The 17,287-nt window shown below is 40.5% G+C and overlaps 1 protein-coding gene across 1 annotated transcript in view; it reads left to right on the plus strand.

Moving 5' to 3' along the window:
- adamtsl7 (ADAMTS-like 7) overlaps positions 1–17,287 on the plus strand; it is a 491,555-nt gene that overhangs the window by 427,024 nt on the left and 47,244 nt on the right. Inside the window, exons 9-10 of the mRNA XM_073042603.1 lie at positions 15,725–15,900; positions 16,972–17,077. Coding sequence (XP_072898704.1) covers positions 15,725–15,900; positions 16,972–17,077 — 282 coding nt within the window. The remainder of the gene's footprint in view (positions 1–15,724; positions 15,901–16,971; positions 17,078–17,287) is intronic.

A 17,287-nucleotide genomic window follows, 5' to 3' on the forward strand; every position in this document is an offset into this window, starting at 1 on the left:
CCCTTTTCCTCTCTAGTCCCGAAGAAGGGCTTCAGCCCAAAATATCAATTGTTCATTCCTCTCCATAGATGCTGCCTGACCTTATAAGTTCCTCCAGCATTTTGTGTGTGTTACTCAAGGTAACTGTTTCTGATTTACCAATTTTCAATTTGGTGCCTTTATACAGACTTGAGTGTACAAACTGGGCCTCAGTCTGATATCTCATCCAAATGATGACACCCCCAACAATGGTGTATTCCTACTTCATCCAAGATTACATGCTCAGCGTGAGGTCCATGATCAACTGCCTCAATGGCTAGACAGGTGCTACTAAGGCAAAATTAATAAACACCGATTTATTTCATCTGTAAACAGGCTCTGGCTTCGGTCTTCTGATAGAAAATACATTCTCATAACAGTCAGTCATTCAAGGTGGAGATAGCAGTTATGAGAATATCTTTAACCTAGGACCTCCACTGCACATGAAGTATTTATTTTTACTAGTGCTAAAGTAACTATAGGTGCGCAAGTTCTCCCAGCTAATAGAGCTGCTGGCTCATGGCTCCAATGACCCGAGTTTATTCTTGACCTCTGGTGCTGCCTGTATGGAGTCTGCACGTTCTCCCTCTGACTGCTTTAGTTTCCTCAGGATGTGCTGGTGTCCTCCCACATCTTGCAGGCTGGTAGGTTAATGTCCACTATAGGCTGCCCTACTGTGTCAGTGATTGGTAGAATCTGGAGGAATTGTTGAGGAATAAACTGAAATTAGTGTGGTATTGATGTAAATGATGTATGATAGTCAGTACAGACTTGGTGAGTCAAAGGGGTTGTCTCTGTGAATCTATACATTGAAGACTGATTCACCAGTTTAGCTCTGCCACTAGCATTCACCAGTGTCTCATATTTCTTTGTGAATTGTTTCCAATGGAAAGCTTACAAATTGCAAATCCAATCTCAATAATGTTACAGGCTTGATGCAGACAAGAAGAAAAGACAAATCAAAATTTTAGTACAACGTTTTTTAGCCTTTAATAATTAAGATATTATACCATGCTCTATTGATACTATTTATATTTGCTCAACTTTGCTTGGCCCCATTTCTACTAAATTACACCTTTTACAGAAAAGTTGAGCGCCAATTTTAACTAAAAGCACGGGTAAGATGTTAGGGTAGGTGGGTAAGATAAAGGCAGACAGCTCACTCGATCATTCCAACCATTTTAACACCCAGCCTGGCATTTCTATATTCCAGTATCACCCACTGCCAGTGGTAATAAAAGAAGGTCAGATGGAATGACATTACTATCAAGGTAAACAGATATGATTTCTGTTCTAGGATATGTCATTAGGGGAGCATGAGTTTGGGCATAATCAAGGTCAAGTGGGGACACTGTTTCTGACCCACTAGGAAACCATTTTAAGTTTATAAAATTAGGTTTCTCCTGACCTTTGCATGCTCTGGGGTTGCAAGGAAACTGGTCTCCAAATTACTTGAGAAAATGCTGCCACTGAGGCATAATTCCTCGAAATAAAGTAGAAGCAGGCATTTTATTGAAAAACATGCTGTATCCCTATTTTAGGGGAGGAGAGACAGTTAAATCATAGCTTTGGCCTGTGCCAAAGCAAATTTTCCATTCTGTGCCGACTGGCACATTATCACTGAGAAATATCTTAATTTTAATCATCTAATGTCTTCTTATTGTTTTTTTAAGATCTTGCCCTCACTATATACTCTTTTCAGAAAAAAAAGTTAATGAAAAGAGAATCTGAAATGTTGTAACTCTGAAAGTAAACTGAACTGACAATGGTATAAAGCAGGATCACATCATTCATAGTATTGACAGCCCCACTATTATGATACTTTTATCATCCTGTGTAGTGTTGAAAGTTCCTGTTGTGTATTTCCATTGTTTTCAGTGTTTCTACTGATCATCTCTAAGTTCACCCAGGGTGCATATAAAGCATTGACCAATACATCAACAGTGTAGCAATACTGCTAATTGGGCCATTTATCTTGCCATCATCCCTAAAGGTAGGAGCATAATATTTTGAGAATACTATTGGAGACCTTGGTAGAAGCACCTACTGTGTTAGCGTGACAAATGTCCAGCTGATACTTGCCGCATGTTTAGATGCTAAAAGCAGCACTTGTGTACTTAGACTTCTCTCTCATTCCCTGTAATGCACAGAGGCTAGGTCTAATTACTGAAACATGGACTTGGTTATCCACAAACTGCAAAAGGTGTTAATTGTAGGCTGAGGCGTGATCTGCTCTCCCAAGTCGAAGTCATGGTTGATGACAAAGGTCCAGGCACTGCTGAGAGACTGGGATGCTACCTTCAGATAGAGAGATAAGATGGCTCTGAGTTCAGCAAGAGCTGTGCTTTTCTGTGTCTTCAGGAAGACAAAACGGGATTATTCTCACAGAATTATACAGCCATTTCTGTGACACCAGGGACACGAGGCACATGTGGCAGGGCATTCAGAAAATAAGTCCACCCTGCGCCTCTCTTCCTGGTAGGCTGATGGCCTTTACACATGGTTTGATGCACCAAACAATAAGCTGGTGTGGAATGCCACCCCCTCCCCTTGAGGAGCAGGCACTCTGACAGCCAGGGTCAACCCACATAAAGTTGCAAAGCCCAGTATCATACCTGGTTGGGTGCTGACAGACTATGGAGCCCTGCAAACAGAGGTTCTAACAGACATCTTCATCATTTCTTTGGAACAGTCCATCGTCTCCACAGGTTTCAAGACAGGCACCGTCATCCCAGTGCCCAAGATGGTGACAGTAACCTGCCTTAACATATGCTGTCTAGTGGCACTGATCCCAACAACAATGAAGAGCTTTGTGGGGCTACTTATGGACCACATTAAATCCCACCTTCCTGCTATAATGGACCCTTTTCGAGTTCACCTATCACTCAAGTTGGTCCACTGATGGTGCCATAATTTCTGCACTCCCTCTGTCCTGTGCCACCTAGAAAATGGTACCTTATACACCAAGATGCTGTTTCTCAATTTCAGCTCAGCTTTTAATATGATCATCCTTCAGATGCTGGTGGATAAACTGTCCTCATTGGATTTCAACACTCCCTCTATAACTAGACCTTGACTCCTTGACTAAAAGGCCACAGGCAGTCCACGTTGGCAGCAACATCTCTTGTTCCACTGCTCTGAGCACAGGCACACCCCCTCTCCAAATCTAACGCATTTTTACAGGAGCACCATTGAGAGTGTCCTGACCAGTTGCTTCATGTCGGGTAGAGGAATTGCAAGGCATCTGACAGTAAGACCCTACAAAGGATTGTGAGGATTACTGAGAGGAACATTAGGGTCTCTCAAAGTCCAAATCAAAGTAAAATTTATCATCAGAGTACATACATACCACCACATACAACCCTGAGATTCTTTTCCTGCCGGCAGACTTAGCAAATCGAGAAGAAAGGAATTGTAAACAGGATCAAAGAACAACAAACCGTGCAAATGCAAGTATAAATAAATAGCAAGTATGAAGTGATATGAAGTGAAGAAGCATGAAATAACAAGATAAAGAGTCCTTAAAATGAGACCATCAGTTATGGGAACACCAGAAATAGAATGAGTGTAGTTATCCTCCTGAGGAAGTAGAGGCTCTGTTGTGCTTTCTTTGCAATTATATTTATATGATGGGTCCAGGATGACTCTGAGATAGTGACACCCAGGAATTTTAAGTTACTGACCCTCTCCACCTCTGATCCTCTGGTGATTACTGGCTCGTGGTCCTTTGGTTTCCCTCTCCTGAAGTCTCTCTTCCACCCACCCAACATATTTATCAGGAGCACTGTGAACGCAGGGCCCTTAGTATTGCCAATGATTCCTCTCATCCGTCCAACAATCTCTTTGACCACCCCCTCCCCCCCCCACACCGTCTGGCAGGAGGTACCATAGCATTAGGACAAGGACTATTAGAATAGAAAACACCTTCCTCTCCTAGGCCTTGAGACTACCGAGCTCTCGGCCACCACCCAGTAGAGTATGTTGTCTACTTTTTGACTTGTGTCATAAATGCAACCTATTATTTGTTAGTTTTATTTGTGGTAATATTACGTTATGTGTTGTGTGTGAGTTACATGTACTGTGTTGTGCACTTTGGTATAGAGGAACATTGTTTCATTTGGCGACATGAACGTATGCAGTTGAATGACAATAAAATTGAACTTGATGTAACAGATCACATTTTAGAACATAGGAATAGGCCCTTTGGCTATTAGTGTTGTGCCAAGTTAATTAAGCCAATGATGTCTAGTTATACTAGTCCCTTCTGCGTTCATGTGATCCCTATCCCTCTATCTTTGTACCTATCTAAGAGCACCTTATATGAATGTGGGCACGCTATGTTGGCACCAGTATACACAATGACACTTGCAGGCTACTCCCAGCACGTCCTTGGGTGTGCTGGTTGTTAACACAAACAATGCATTTCCCCGTATATTTAGATATACATTTGATAAATAAATCTGAGATCTGATCTAAAATCTGAAAACTCTTAAACGCTTCAATCACGTCTGCCTCCGCCACTACCCCTGGTAATGCATTCCAAGCACCCACCATCCTTTGTTAAAAAAAAACTTGCCCCGCATACCTTTTTTTGATCTTTCCCCACTCACCTTAAATGCACACTCTCTAGTATTAGGCATTTGAGTCTGGAGAAAAAGATACCAGAATTCTGTTCTCTCTACGCCTCTTGTAATTTTATAAAAGTCTATCAGGCCTCCTCTCAGCCTTTGTGAAAAACAACCCTGTTTTGTCCAACCCCTCCAGGCAACATCCTGGTAAAGTTCAATTGCACCCTCTCCAAAGCCTTCACATTCTTCCTGTAATGGGATGACCAGAATTGAATTGATATACTCTAATGCAGCCTGAACAGAATTATAGAAGGCTGCAACATAGTTTCCTGACTCACAAACTCAACTAATGCATTCTTTACCACCTTATAAACTTGTGTGTCCACTGTCAGGGGGTTATAAACTTGGGCCCCTAAATCCCTCTGTATGTCAATGCTGTAAATATCCTACACATTAACAGTTACTTTCCAGTTACATTTTTATCTTCCAGCCTACAACATCTCACCCTTGCCGTTTCTGCAACTAATCCATATTCCACTGTATCCTTTGACGATCTTCGCCACTATCCACAACTCCACCAATCTGTGTCATCTACAATGAATTCTGCTGTAAGAAAGTGCAGGCTGTTATCACCAGTACCTTGATCACCACTTCTCCCTCAATTAAAGTTTCTAAAAGAAATTATCCAAACACTGTTGCATTACTATTAATGGGAGCTTACATTATGTAAATTGACTGCTGTGTTTCCTGCAATACAACAGGGACTGCTCCTCAAAAATCATTTCAAGTGCTGTAAAGTGATTTGGAATAACTTGATAGGATTGTGAAAATGCAAGATATTTTCCATGGATTTGCTTCTTCTATTTCTTCTACCCAGAGTCCATGTCTAAATACTGAAGTAGGGACTCTCCCGGTCCTGCTTTGCCCAGAGGCAATGACTGATTATTATATCCTGCACCTTTGCCTCATTCTCTATTGATCTTTTGCCCCATTTGATTCTTTATTTTAAGGATCACTAAGGGGATGATGTTCCAAATATGTAGCCTTAACACTGCCTACTGTGAGCATATAGCAGGAAATCGCATCCACTCAAAAAACAGCCACCCTTTAATTTCCTTCTCTGAAAGAAAACATCAGATGGTGTTGTTAATAACTCTCTGATCCTCTGTCTGCTTCTCAACACTCATCAGTCCAGCTCCTTTTAAACTTTTTGGTGGACTCTGACTCAACGCCCTTCTGTGGGAGTTTGATCCCCACTTCCTCTCTCCTGTGGAGGAAAAACATTCCATTTTCTGCCTTGCTTGAGGCTTGTAGTAAATAAGGAGTCTATTTAGAATAAAACCTGCATACCCTTCTATAGTTTATTTAATCAATGAGGCAAGGTAAATATAATTTCAGAATTTGTGCATGCTGTAGCTAATAACTCAGATTCTTAACATCTTCTTTCTTTCATTTTAAACAGTTTATTGAAGCAAATAGAAATGAACTAAGTACTGGGTGAGAATGCAGGCTGATAGCAGCCACACGAAGGATAATTCATCAGGATTTATACAAGAGTTTAGAGACCTTGACCTTCAGTTGTTCCTGTACAGTATATTTAAATATCCAACGTAAAGTACTCAACAACTTTAAGGAAATAGACTCAAAAGTTTTTCCAGGAATTAACTCCCTGTGTAACTTCTCTTTCCTGCAATGAACAAGCAGAGTTCCCACATGCCTCTTCAACTTTTTCTCTTCACTTGGGCAATTCCCTGGGCTTCTACTGGATGGGAATTCTACAGGGGTTTAATGTACTTTGGATATACCCTCAGTCAAAGAGCTGGGAAATGCATTGGCATGAGTGTTGTAAATGATCTTGTGTTTGGGTGACAGGAGTATCAGAAATGCTAACATTTCATGTTTTCAAATCACAAACCAAATGGGAAATGTGATGAACATTCACGGCCAAGAGTATCATTGGGTGCATTTACAGCGAGCTGTTCAGTCATACGTGAGTGCACATTTAGAAATGTCACTATGTTGTCGAACCCCAGAGCATGTTCCCACTTACAAGGTTCCAGAACTGGTCTCTTCCTCATAAAGTGACCCATGTTTCCTCTATAGCTGCACACAATACCCACCCCTTGTATGACAATATCAGTTGCCTAGCCAGTTCCCATCATGTAATATCAGATATCAAATCAAGGCATGATTATTTGTTTGATATCTATCTGTAATGTTTAAAGAAAAAAATCAGCAGCATTTGAAAATTTCATTCAGAATAATGAACTTTTAAGTGTCATTTAGCTTTGTAAAGTTGGCTGACTAATTGTTGCTGTGGGAATACTCACTCTCTGGTTGAGCATCCTTTTGAAAATAATGGCCACACAGCCATGAAAGCAGCAGTTAGACTGAGTGGAAGAGACTGTTTGATTTAGTACTCATTAATATCTGTCCAAGAAAAAAATATGAAGAAAACCCCATGAATCTTTCAAAATAGATCCCTGTCCAAACTGAACAATGGTATCCTTTCTTATTATTTGACACTTCATTTGTCATTTAAGTTCGTGTTATGTTTAGCAGTGATTTTCCAAACAATTTCATGTTTTGATAATTTCACCTCACGTTCCACGAATACCTCAACAAGTTAACTGATTTTTGTATTGACCTGATTATCATTTGTAGTGAAGCAGGATGTTTGGGGCCAGACCTATACTTTTGGTGCTAAACAAAGATCAAGGTCATAAACTGGGCCACCTCACTCCTGTTACCAATTATCACACATTTTTCATCCTCCTCCAGCCTTCTCTCTGATCTTATGTTATCTCCTGCTGGTACAAAGTCAGTAGTGAGTTCACATTCATGTTTAATTGGGCAGAATCATGTTGTCTTTTGCCGGTAGTTCTGATCAGAATTGCTGGCGCTCAGCCATTGAAACTGAAGTAAGTCTTGGACTTGGGTGTACAGTCAGTGAAACGTAGAAGTCTGAAATTTACTAATGGACTTGGAAAAGCCCATACTTCTTGGGATTCCCCAGTATTCCATCAGGGAATTGCCTCTTGGAGCCCACAACCTGTCTGAACAGCCACATGATCGTTTTAATAGGGATAGTAGAGCAAGGTTAAAGGAGGAAAGTAATTATTTAAATGTTGTTTATGAGTTTGTGTTAGCTTTAATTTATTTAAAAGAATTGTCATTTTAAATTTTGTTTTAATTATTTACTTTCACAAGGAGAACAGGCAAACTCCACACAGACAGCATCTGAGGTCAGGATCAAAGCCAGATCTGTGGTGCTGTGAGGCAGAAGCTATACCGCCTACATCGCCAAGTCACCCCACCACCCCACCAGTACTTTCTTACTTTATTATCTTAGTTTTAATTCTGTTACTCTTTTTCCTTTTTACATCAATGGCTAAAGAGTTTGCTTCTATACCTACCCTGTCCCATCCTTTCATGATTTTAATTCCATCTATGGTTATCACAGTGTAATTTGCTTGCATTAATAAGAGTTCACATGGAAAAATTTTCTAAGACTGGAAGAAGGCATTACAAATTGAAAATTGCTTAATCACAAAGTAAAGTTCTGTGATTAAGCATTGTTCACAAAGTAGAGCATTTCTCAGCATTTTAAACTGATTGCTACCATCACATATCATCATCAGGCAAGATTTTCATGTTTGCCTGCATTGCCTTTTGGGCACCTAGTTTCCCTGAATAACATAATTGGGAGCATAAACCCAAAATTCAAAAGTGGCAGCTACTATTTACCCCTGGAAAAGCCCTCTTTAACGAGGGCCAAAGGCTCAAAAATATTATTTAGACAGCCAATTTTATTCATCCTGCAATCATGCTACTCTGCAAGCTGACAACATTTTCCACACACTGCTTATCCTGAAAACTGAACCCTCCTGGCTGCTTTAAAACTTTTGCTTGAGCCAAAACTGACATACAAAACCTATTTGTCTAGACCTAATGCTCCTTTACAAGGATGACATGAGAATACTGTACAACAAACACTTTTTAGGTACCGATGAGGGCCGTGCCTCAGGTATACAAGGACTCAGACAGACTCAACAGAGAGAGAGCCGTTCTCTTGCCTATACCTTTCTGAGGAGCAGCATCTATGCAACCTACACTCCCACAAGGTAGCCCTCAGTCATATCTGTAACTTCATAAAACTCCAGGAACAAGGTCTCACCTGACACTGGATTGTTTTCTCAGCGGAAGCAAGGTCACCCTCCTTCCAACTTCATCCCTCATTCCAGCATATCGTTGATCCAGAGAATGTAGATATGCTGAGGATATTTCTTCCTGTGGGAGAATTGAGAGGAGGGGTTGCCAGCCTTTCTTATACCATAATCCCCTACTATTGAATGAGGAACCCAGGTTGGGAACCTCCTATCTAGAACAAGAACATTAAAAATAAGGGTTCTCCTGGTTAAGAGATGGGGTGAATATTAACTTACATTCCAAGTAAGTTTTTCATTGCACCTGTGCATAGACGTAGCTATGCATATGACAGTTTTTGAGACTGTCTTCCTGAAATGGTGGTGGAAACAGAGACTCTGATTATTATTAAGATACAAGTAAATACATACTTCATTGACGAGATGGTGAAAGATCAATATGGATAGATGTGAATGCAAAATTAGCCATGAATAGAATAATAGAGAGATAACAGCATGGAATCGGACACTTTGGCCCATCACTTTTACTGAACTATCAGCTACCCATTTATAGTAATCCAACATCAATCTCATTTTTATTCTCCCATTATTCTCTTCAACTCCGTTTACATTCTATCACTCACCTACACTTACTGCCCATTACACCGCTCGCACTTAGGGCAGCAGTGAAGGTCCTCCATCTCTGTCTGTCCTTGATCACACACAGGTATAGAAGGATTCTTCATTGCTATTTCCGTAACAATTTTTCTTGACCAGTCAGGGTTGTTAACCTTGAGCTGAACCCCTGAACCGGGAGGTCCAATGGATCACTTTTAATTTGGCATGGGTGACCCTACCAAGAGCCAAAGCATAAAGCCCTGACTCTAGCCAGCTTAGCTCTCTGAGTCATTGAGAAACACAAGCCTCCAAACCACGACAAGGTTGTGGTCCTCTTGGGGGACTCACCTACACATTAGAGACCAATCACAGCACACAGTTAACCTAACAACCCTCACACTTTCAGTGATGCTGCAAGGTAACATAGCGGTTAGCACAAATGCTTTAGAGTGCCAGCGATTGGTGATCAGGGATCAATTCATGCTGCTGTCTGAATAGAGTTTGTACATTCCCACCACCCCACCCATGACCACGTGGACATCCTCTGTGTGCTCTTGTTTCCTCCCATATTCCAAAGTCATATGGTTAGGGTTAGGGTTAGTATCGCTATGCTATGTTGGTGTGTCCCTAGCACCACACTTGTGGTAAACACATAATACACTGCAGATGCTGTGGTCAAAGCAACACATACAACTGACAAAGGGTCTGGGCCTGAAACATTGACTTCTCGTTTCCACAGATACAACACTTGTGGGCTGTCCCTAGCACAATCTTCGTTGATTTGGTTTGATGCAAAAGACACATTTCTCAATATTTTAATGTACACATGACAAATAAAACTAATTTCTTCTTTAAATCTTTATGTGAGAGGAAAATGGTGCACTGGAAGGAAACCCATGTCTCCATAGGGAGAATGTACAAATTCAATACAGACTGCACCCAGGTTCAGAATTGAATCCAGGCCTCTGGTACTGTGAGGTGAACCACAGTGTCATCCCTGTTTGCTGGTCAACCCTGCATAAGAAAAATCATTGATCTTCTTACAACTGCATTAAAGAGAGATCCAATGATGTTTTAACACTAGAAAAGCAAAACATTTGAAATATTAGAGGCTGGTCATGCAGGCTTTCCATTTGTGATAATATCAAGAAAGCATCTGAATGTATCTGCACTGTAGTTAAAGATAAAAGATTCTTGAAGATTAACTTTATTTGTCATATGTGCATAAAAACATTAAAACATACAGTGAATGCATTATTTGTATGACCAACCATCACAGACCAAATATATTGGGGGGGGGGGCAGCCAGCAAGTATTGCCATGCTTCCGGTGCCAATATAGCAGGCCCACAACTTACTAATCCTAACCCATACATTTTGGAATGTGGGAGGAAACTCACACACTCACACATCATGGTGAGGAAGTACGAACTCCTTACAGACAGCGGCAGGAATAGATCACCGATTTTCTGATCACCAGCACTGTAAATTGTAAATCAACTTCCATTATGTAGTTTAGAGCTCAGTTCTACATTGAATGCTAGATATTATTATAGGCTTATAATTACTTATTGCTTTTGTGTTTTCTGTTACTTTTAATGCTCCCACTGCTTAACTTCACAGTCTAAGGTCACATCCATTAAAAATTGTTATGTTTACTTTTAAGAACAATAAAATAACATCTTACGTACGGACATTAAAGTCCACCTGTCACATTGCATTTTTACTGTGTTTCAAAGACATAGCTACATTTCCCATTGTGTTATATCATCAGCAAATTTAGTTAGTAATACTGGTTAGTATTCAAGGACTCAGCAGCTAACCTCGATGAGTATGTCTCAGCCGTCACGGATTTTATCTGGAAATGCACTGATCCGGGTATTCCCTAACCGGAAACCTTGGATGAATTATGAGGTCCAGTCCCTTTTGAAGGCTAGAGCTGCGGCTTTTAGGTCGCTACACGGAATCCAGGCGTGAACTCCAGAAAGCCATTAAGGGTGCCAAGAGGCAATATCGAGCCAAGTTGGAAGCCCAGGCTAACCAGAGGGATGCCAGAAGACTATGGCAGGGTCTAAATGAGATCACTGGGTGCAAAGAAAAGCCTGGGAATATCAATAACTGTAGCGCTTCTCTTCCTGACGAACTTAATGTATTCTACGCAAGATTCGAACAGAAGAGGAGCATCCAGCCCCCTCCGGATGAACCGGACCTGGTGGCATCGAGATTCATCGTCACCGAGGAAGACGTTAGAAGAGCCTTCCTGAAGATAAATTCAAGGAAGGCGACGGGCCCAGATGGCGTCCCGGGACAGGTTCTCCGGGCCTGTGCGAGCAAGCTAACTGGAGTGTTTGCTGACATCTTCAACTGCTCCCTGCTTTAGTCTAAAATCCCCTCATGTTTTAAGAAGACAACGATAATCTCGGTGCCGAAGAAAAGCAAGGTGCCATGCCTGAATGACTATCAACCTGTGGCTCTGACATCAATTGCTATGAAGTGTCTCAAGCGATTAGTTATGGCACACATCAACCATAACCTACCGGTCAACCTCGACGCTTTGCAATTCGCCTACCGGAGCAACAGGTCAACAGCAGGTGCCATCTCTCTGGCACTACTTTCCTCCTTAGAACACCTGGAAAATAAAGACGCATATGTAAGGCTCCGTTTCATTGACTACAGCTCTGCCTTTAATACCATCATTCCAAATAAACTGATTCCTAAACTCCGGAACCTGGGTCTCAGCACTCAGATCTGCAGCTGGATCTTCAACTTCCTCACAGACAGGGCACAGGCTGTAAAAATAGGGGACAAGCTCTCCTCTACATTCACTCTGAGCACCGGTGCCCCACAAGGCTGTGTACTCAGCCCCCTGCTGTACTCACTGTACACCCATGATTGTGTAGCCAAGTTTCCATCGAACTCAATATATAAGTTTGCTGATGACACCACAATTGTAGGCCGTATCTTGGGTAATAATGAGTCTGAGTACAGAGAGGAAATTAAGAACCTGGTGGCATGGTGCGAAGACAATAACCTATCCCTCAACTTCAGCAAGATGAAGGAATTGGTTGTTGACTTCAGAAGGAGTAGCGGACCACACAACCCCATCTACATCAGTGGTGCACAGGTGGAACAGGTCTAAAGCTTTAAGTTCCTCGGGGTGAATATCACAAATGACCTGACTTGGTCTAACCAAGCAGAGTCCACTGCCGAGAAGGCCCACCAGCGCCTTTACTTCCTGAGAAAGCTGAAGAACTTTGGCCTGTCCCCTAAAACCCTCACTAATTTTTATAGGTGCACCGTAGAAAGCATTCTGCTAGGGTGCATCACAACCTGGTGTGGAAGTTGTCCTGTCCAAGACTGGAAGAAGCTGCAGAAGATTGTGAACATAGCCCAGCACATCACACAAACCAATCTTCCATCCTTGGACTCACTTTACACCGCACGCTGTCGGAACAATGCTGCCAGGATAATCAAGGACACGACCCACCCAGCCAACACACTTTTTGTCCCTCTTCCCTCCGGGAGAAGGTTCAGGAGCCTGAAGATTCATATGGCCAGATTTGGGAACAGCTTCTTTCCAACTGTGATAAGACTGCTGAACGGATCCTGACCCGGATCTAGGCCGTACCTTCCAAATATCTGGACCTGACTTGCACTACCTTACTTTCCCTTTTCTATTTTTTAATTATGATTTATAATTTAAATTTTTATTATATTTACTTCGATTTGTACTTCAGGGAGCGCAAAGCGCAGAAACAAATATTGTACGCTCTAGTATCAATTGTTTGGTAACAATAAAGTAAAGTAAATTTCAACACTATTCAAAATAAAGCTGATTTCCACCCACTATCCTCTCCCACACTTTTTAATCCTCGTGAGCATCCTTCTACATGATATCTTGTCAAGACATTCCCCATCTTTGTATGTCCATTAATTGACCAACAATTTTCAAGAGATGTGGAGAGTGTTATAGCATGCTTCTATTGTGCCAAACAGCTGACTGGAAGCTTAAAGAGCACCTGAATTTCTTCTGTCCTGCTACGGCAAATGCAAATTTAATATGGCCATTCGGATTGAGTCTTTGGTCCATGTCAATGCCAGAATGCCGTGGGGGTGAGGTGGGTGTTCTTAGAATGGTTATGCATTGCCCATTCTTAATGGCAGTCTTCATTTTGTGGCATATTCCCTCCATCAATGTTGCTTGCCAATTAAAACTCAAAGCATTGATTCTGTCTGTAGATGTTGCTGCACCCGGTCAAAAATGGCTGCTTTGTTGGTGAAATACTGAATGGAATTACACACTCACCAGCAATTGCTCTGACATCTGAACTAACGAGAGAAGGGAATTGTTAAAGATAACTTGACAGTGAATGCAATCAACAGATTTGAAAAAAAATGTGACAGACATCTCTTGCTTGAAGAAACATATTTTACCGGTTGCCTTTTTTTCTGCAACTTGCTTGGAACTTATGGGCAAAACCAGCCTCCTTTGTTATCTCTAGCATCAGGAATTTGAGTCTCACTGGATTGACTTAACAACAGCTGCTGCTAATTGCAAGTAAATTGAACCATGTCAGCCAGAGTACAGTATATCACTGAGAATCCATATTAATGGTGTCTGTTTGAAGCTCATAGCCTTAAACAATGTATATGAATTTTAACCTTGACTGTCTACATCTCAGGCTTGCCGACCAATGAATTCAACTGCCAGAGAGCTAATGTTCCCATTTCATATAATCCCAAGGCTCTCCACTGGCAGCAAAGCCAGAAATTCCAAACATGACACTTTGCAACAAGCTATAAGACATTAGATAGAAACCAAGGGAATAATTCTTCATTCATAGGAGAAAAATCATTCAAATTGATTACTGGGTTTTTTAGAAAGGGGCTGATTTTTTAAACAACTACATTTGTCCGTGGTAAAGTATCTGTTGTTGATCCGAGATGTCAGAAGCTTCCTGGAAAAGCTATCACTTCTCACATTTCAACTCTTTGGCTCTGCATTGCAGTTTGCAGACAGAGTTCTGCGAATGAGAGAACAGAAGGAGGCCTCTAAAGAATTTGTAAATGCTTTGTTATTGTTATCTTTACACTATTATTCCCTATACCTGCTGACTTACTTTGTTTCTGATTAATTTTGTATTGAAAAATTGGATTTATTGTGGAACAATCTGTCAATGCTTGATTGATGCGTCATAGGAAGTAGTTGGCACCTCATGTCTAATGCTTAAATAAAGGAACGTTGTTGATCCTGTAGAACCCTGTAGACATGAAGGGGAAGTATATATTTCAATTTGTAATATAAGACTCTGATATTAAACAATCAAACATGGAAGGTGTCTGAACATTGGTGTGTGTGTGTGTGTGTGTGTGTGTGTGTGTGTGTGTGTGTGTGTGTGTGTGTGTGTGTGTGTGTGTGTGTGTGTGTGTGTGTGTGTGTGTGTGTGTGTGTGTGTGTGTGTGTGTGTGTGTGTGTGTGTGTGAGAGAGAGAGAGAGAGTGAGAGAGAGAGACAGGGTTTCAGGACTAGTTTCACTTTAACAATATGACTGTTTGCATTGATTTTCATAAGTTTTAAATTGCTGACTTTTTAATGTTCTTGACCAGAACAGTTCTCTCTTTTTACTGATTATTTCTCAATGAGACATACTGATTTTAAAAGGGGATAGTAGAATACTTAACTCATTGTAAAATTGCAAACCTAAAGCAAAATAAAGGGAAAACTATCAAAAGTATTTTTTTCCATATTAGTAGATGGACAAAATAAGATTGTGCCTTCAATTCAGTTGTTTCTGCCTCAGAGGCCAAAATATCTGGGCCTAAGGGAAAAAAGTACTCTGACCTCTTATAGTTGAAGATTCCTAGTTTCTCCTTGTGATTCTTATGCTTATCGTGGTGATGCAGTGGTTAATACTGCTTCTTCACAGGCACAGGCAGCCAAATTTGATGTGTGGAGTTTGCATTTTCTAAGACAGGGTGGATTTGGTCCTCCCTGCCCAAAGATGGTGCTGGCAGGTTACTTGTCCATTGTGAATTACCCCCGGTGGACATAAATGGCAAAAGAAACAAAGGGAGATCAATGGGATGTAAATGAAGTATGTTACTAGTCTATGGAGAAATAAGTAGAAGAGAGAATGGGACAAATGAGATTGTTCTGTTGGGAGCTGCACTGAATGGGAGCCAATACCTAGCACACTAAGTAGCTGAGGAAGGTATAAGGTTCTGTCTGTTCAATTTCTCTGTCTTTCCAATTCTCATCAGACATCTTGTTCTTGAGTTGCATTTAATGCATGGCGTACCCAAGAAGATTTGTGACTGTTAGTGCGTGGTGTTACCATCCTATGAACTGACCTTTATTAACTGGCATGTATTTGCAGCTTTGAGAAGTCACTTTGGCCAACCTATCATTAATGGAAACTGGGCCATAGATCGGCCAGGCTCTTACGAGGCCGCAGGAACTTTATTCAAGTACAAGAGGCCAAATGAGATAAGTACCACAGCAGGGGAATCCTTCATTGCTGACGGACCAACCAGTGAAATTCTGAATGTCTACGTAAGTCTAAACTGTAGTTTGAAGTGGGCAATATCTTTGGAATGGTAATAAAGCTTCACAATGCTTCTGTTCATAAGCCAAAGGCTGTAATCCCCTGATCTTTGAATAGAATTATTCCAGCAAAAGAAAAGCGCAAATTTCTGAAAATCAATAAAGAATAACTGTAGGGAAAAGGTGTAGAACCCAGAAAAATAGAAATGAATAAGAAACATAAAGTGTCAATAAAGTGTGAGTGATAAAAAAATATTGGTACAGTATTAAAAATAAATTGATTGTCATTGTGTCACTGTGATGCTTATGATTGGAAGGAATGTTAATATAATTTTGTTGATTGAATAAACTGGTTTTATAACATTTGAGAGAATGTTGAATTTATCACCTGCATTTTGTGGCCAGAGGGTACTTGGCATTCATCAAATCTACTGCTATCCACAAACTTTCATGAGATTTTAAGCAAAAAAAGTATGGTCAATTGAGGTATCTTTAACTTAACACCCAGTGTAAGGGAACTATTGAGTGTGTAAGTAGGCAGGCAACAAGAATCATCTTGAAATTTGTCCTTCAATCAGTAGTGCAAATTGTGCAATGTCATTCGGTCTACAATACTGAGTCCTGCTTTCAAAATTCAGCTCCATTAAATAACAGCAAACTTTTATATCAGTTATTTAGAAATGCAGATATGAGGATGAATTTCTCTCTTAAATAATCATTTCCTCATTGGTACATGTAGATGTGCACCAGAAAGAATAAGAATATTAAATTTATTGTAAAGTAGAAATTATCACAGCAATTACTAAGAATGTTACAGCACTTTCAGTAATTAGAAAGTCCTTGGCCTTGTTGCTTTTATGAATGCCATCTGTTTGTAGAGAGGATATTAATATAATTCCATTTTCACAGAGATTGCTAATTAATGCAAGTGACTATCACCACATTGTATGCATAATCCTAAAAATCTTGGTTAGTTCAAATGACATTTGATCTCAGGTTTTATGCTGCAACCCCTTTCTCATTCATCAAACCTTTGATTTATTTTTAAATAAACAATTGTATTTTATTTATATCTTTCAGGTGATATATCAACAAGCAAACCCCAAGGTTCATTTTGAATATGTTTTGCCAACTGACAATGTAGTCAGCAGCCATTCACTGTCACATACATCAGGGCACCATTTAGGTAAAAGTCTTTTTCCTCTTCCTTTCATGACCATGTCACTTTCAGGATATTTTACGATAAAGCAATTTGCATGAGAGTATATGAATAGGTTCACTAAAATCAAAAGGAAATGGAAAAAGAAAATAAATTATGTTCATAGTCCCTGTCAATAACCACTGTAGAAATTTAGAAGGGTGTTGTCAGGGTTGGATAAGTTTAGTTGAGAAAAAG

The sequence above is a fragment of the Hemitrygon akajei genome, chromosome 4, assembly GCF_048418815.1.
Source record: "Hemitrygon akajei chromosome 4, sHemAka1.3, whole genome shotgun sequence".
Classification (NCBI taxonomy): Eukaryota; Metazoa; Chordata; class Chondrichthyes; order Myliobatiformes; family Dasyatidae; genus Hemitrygon; species Hemitrygon akajei.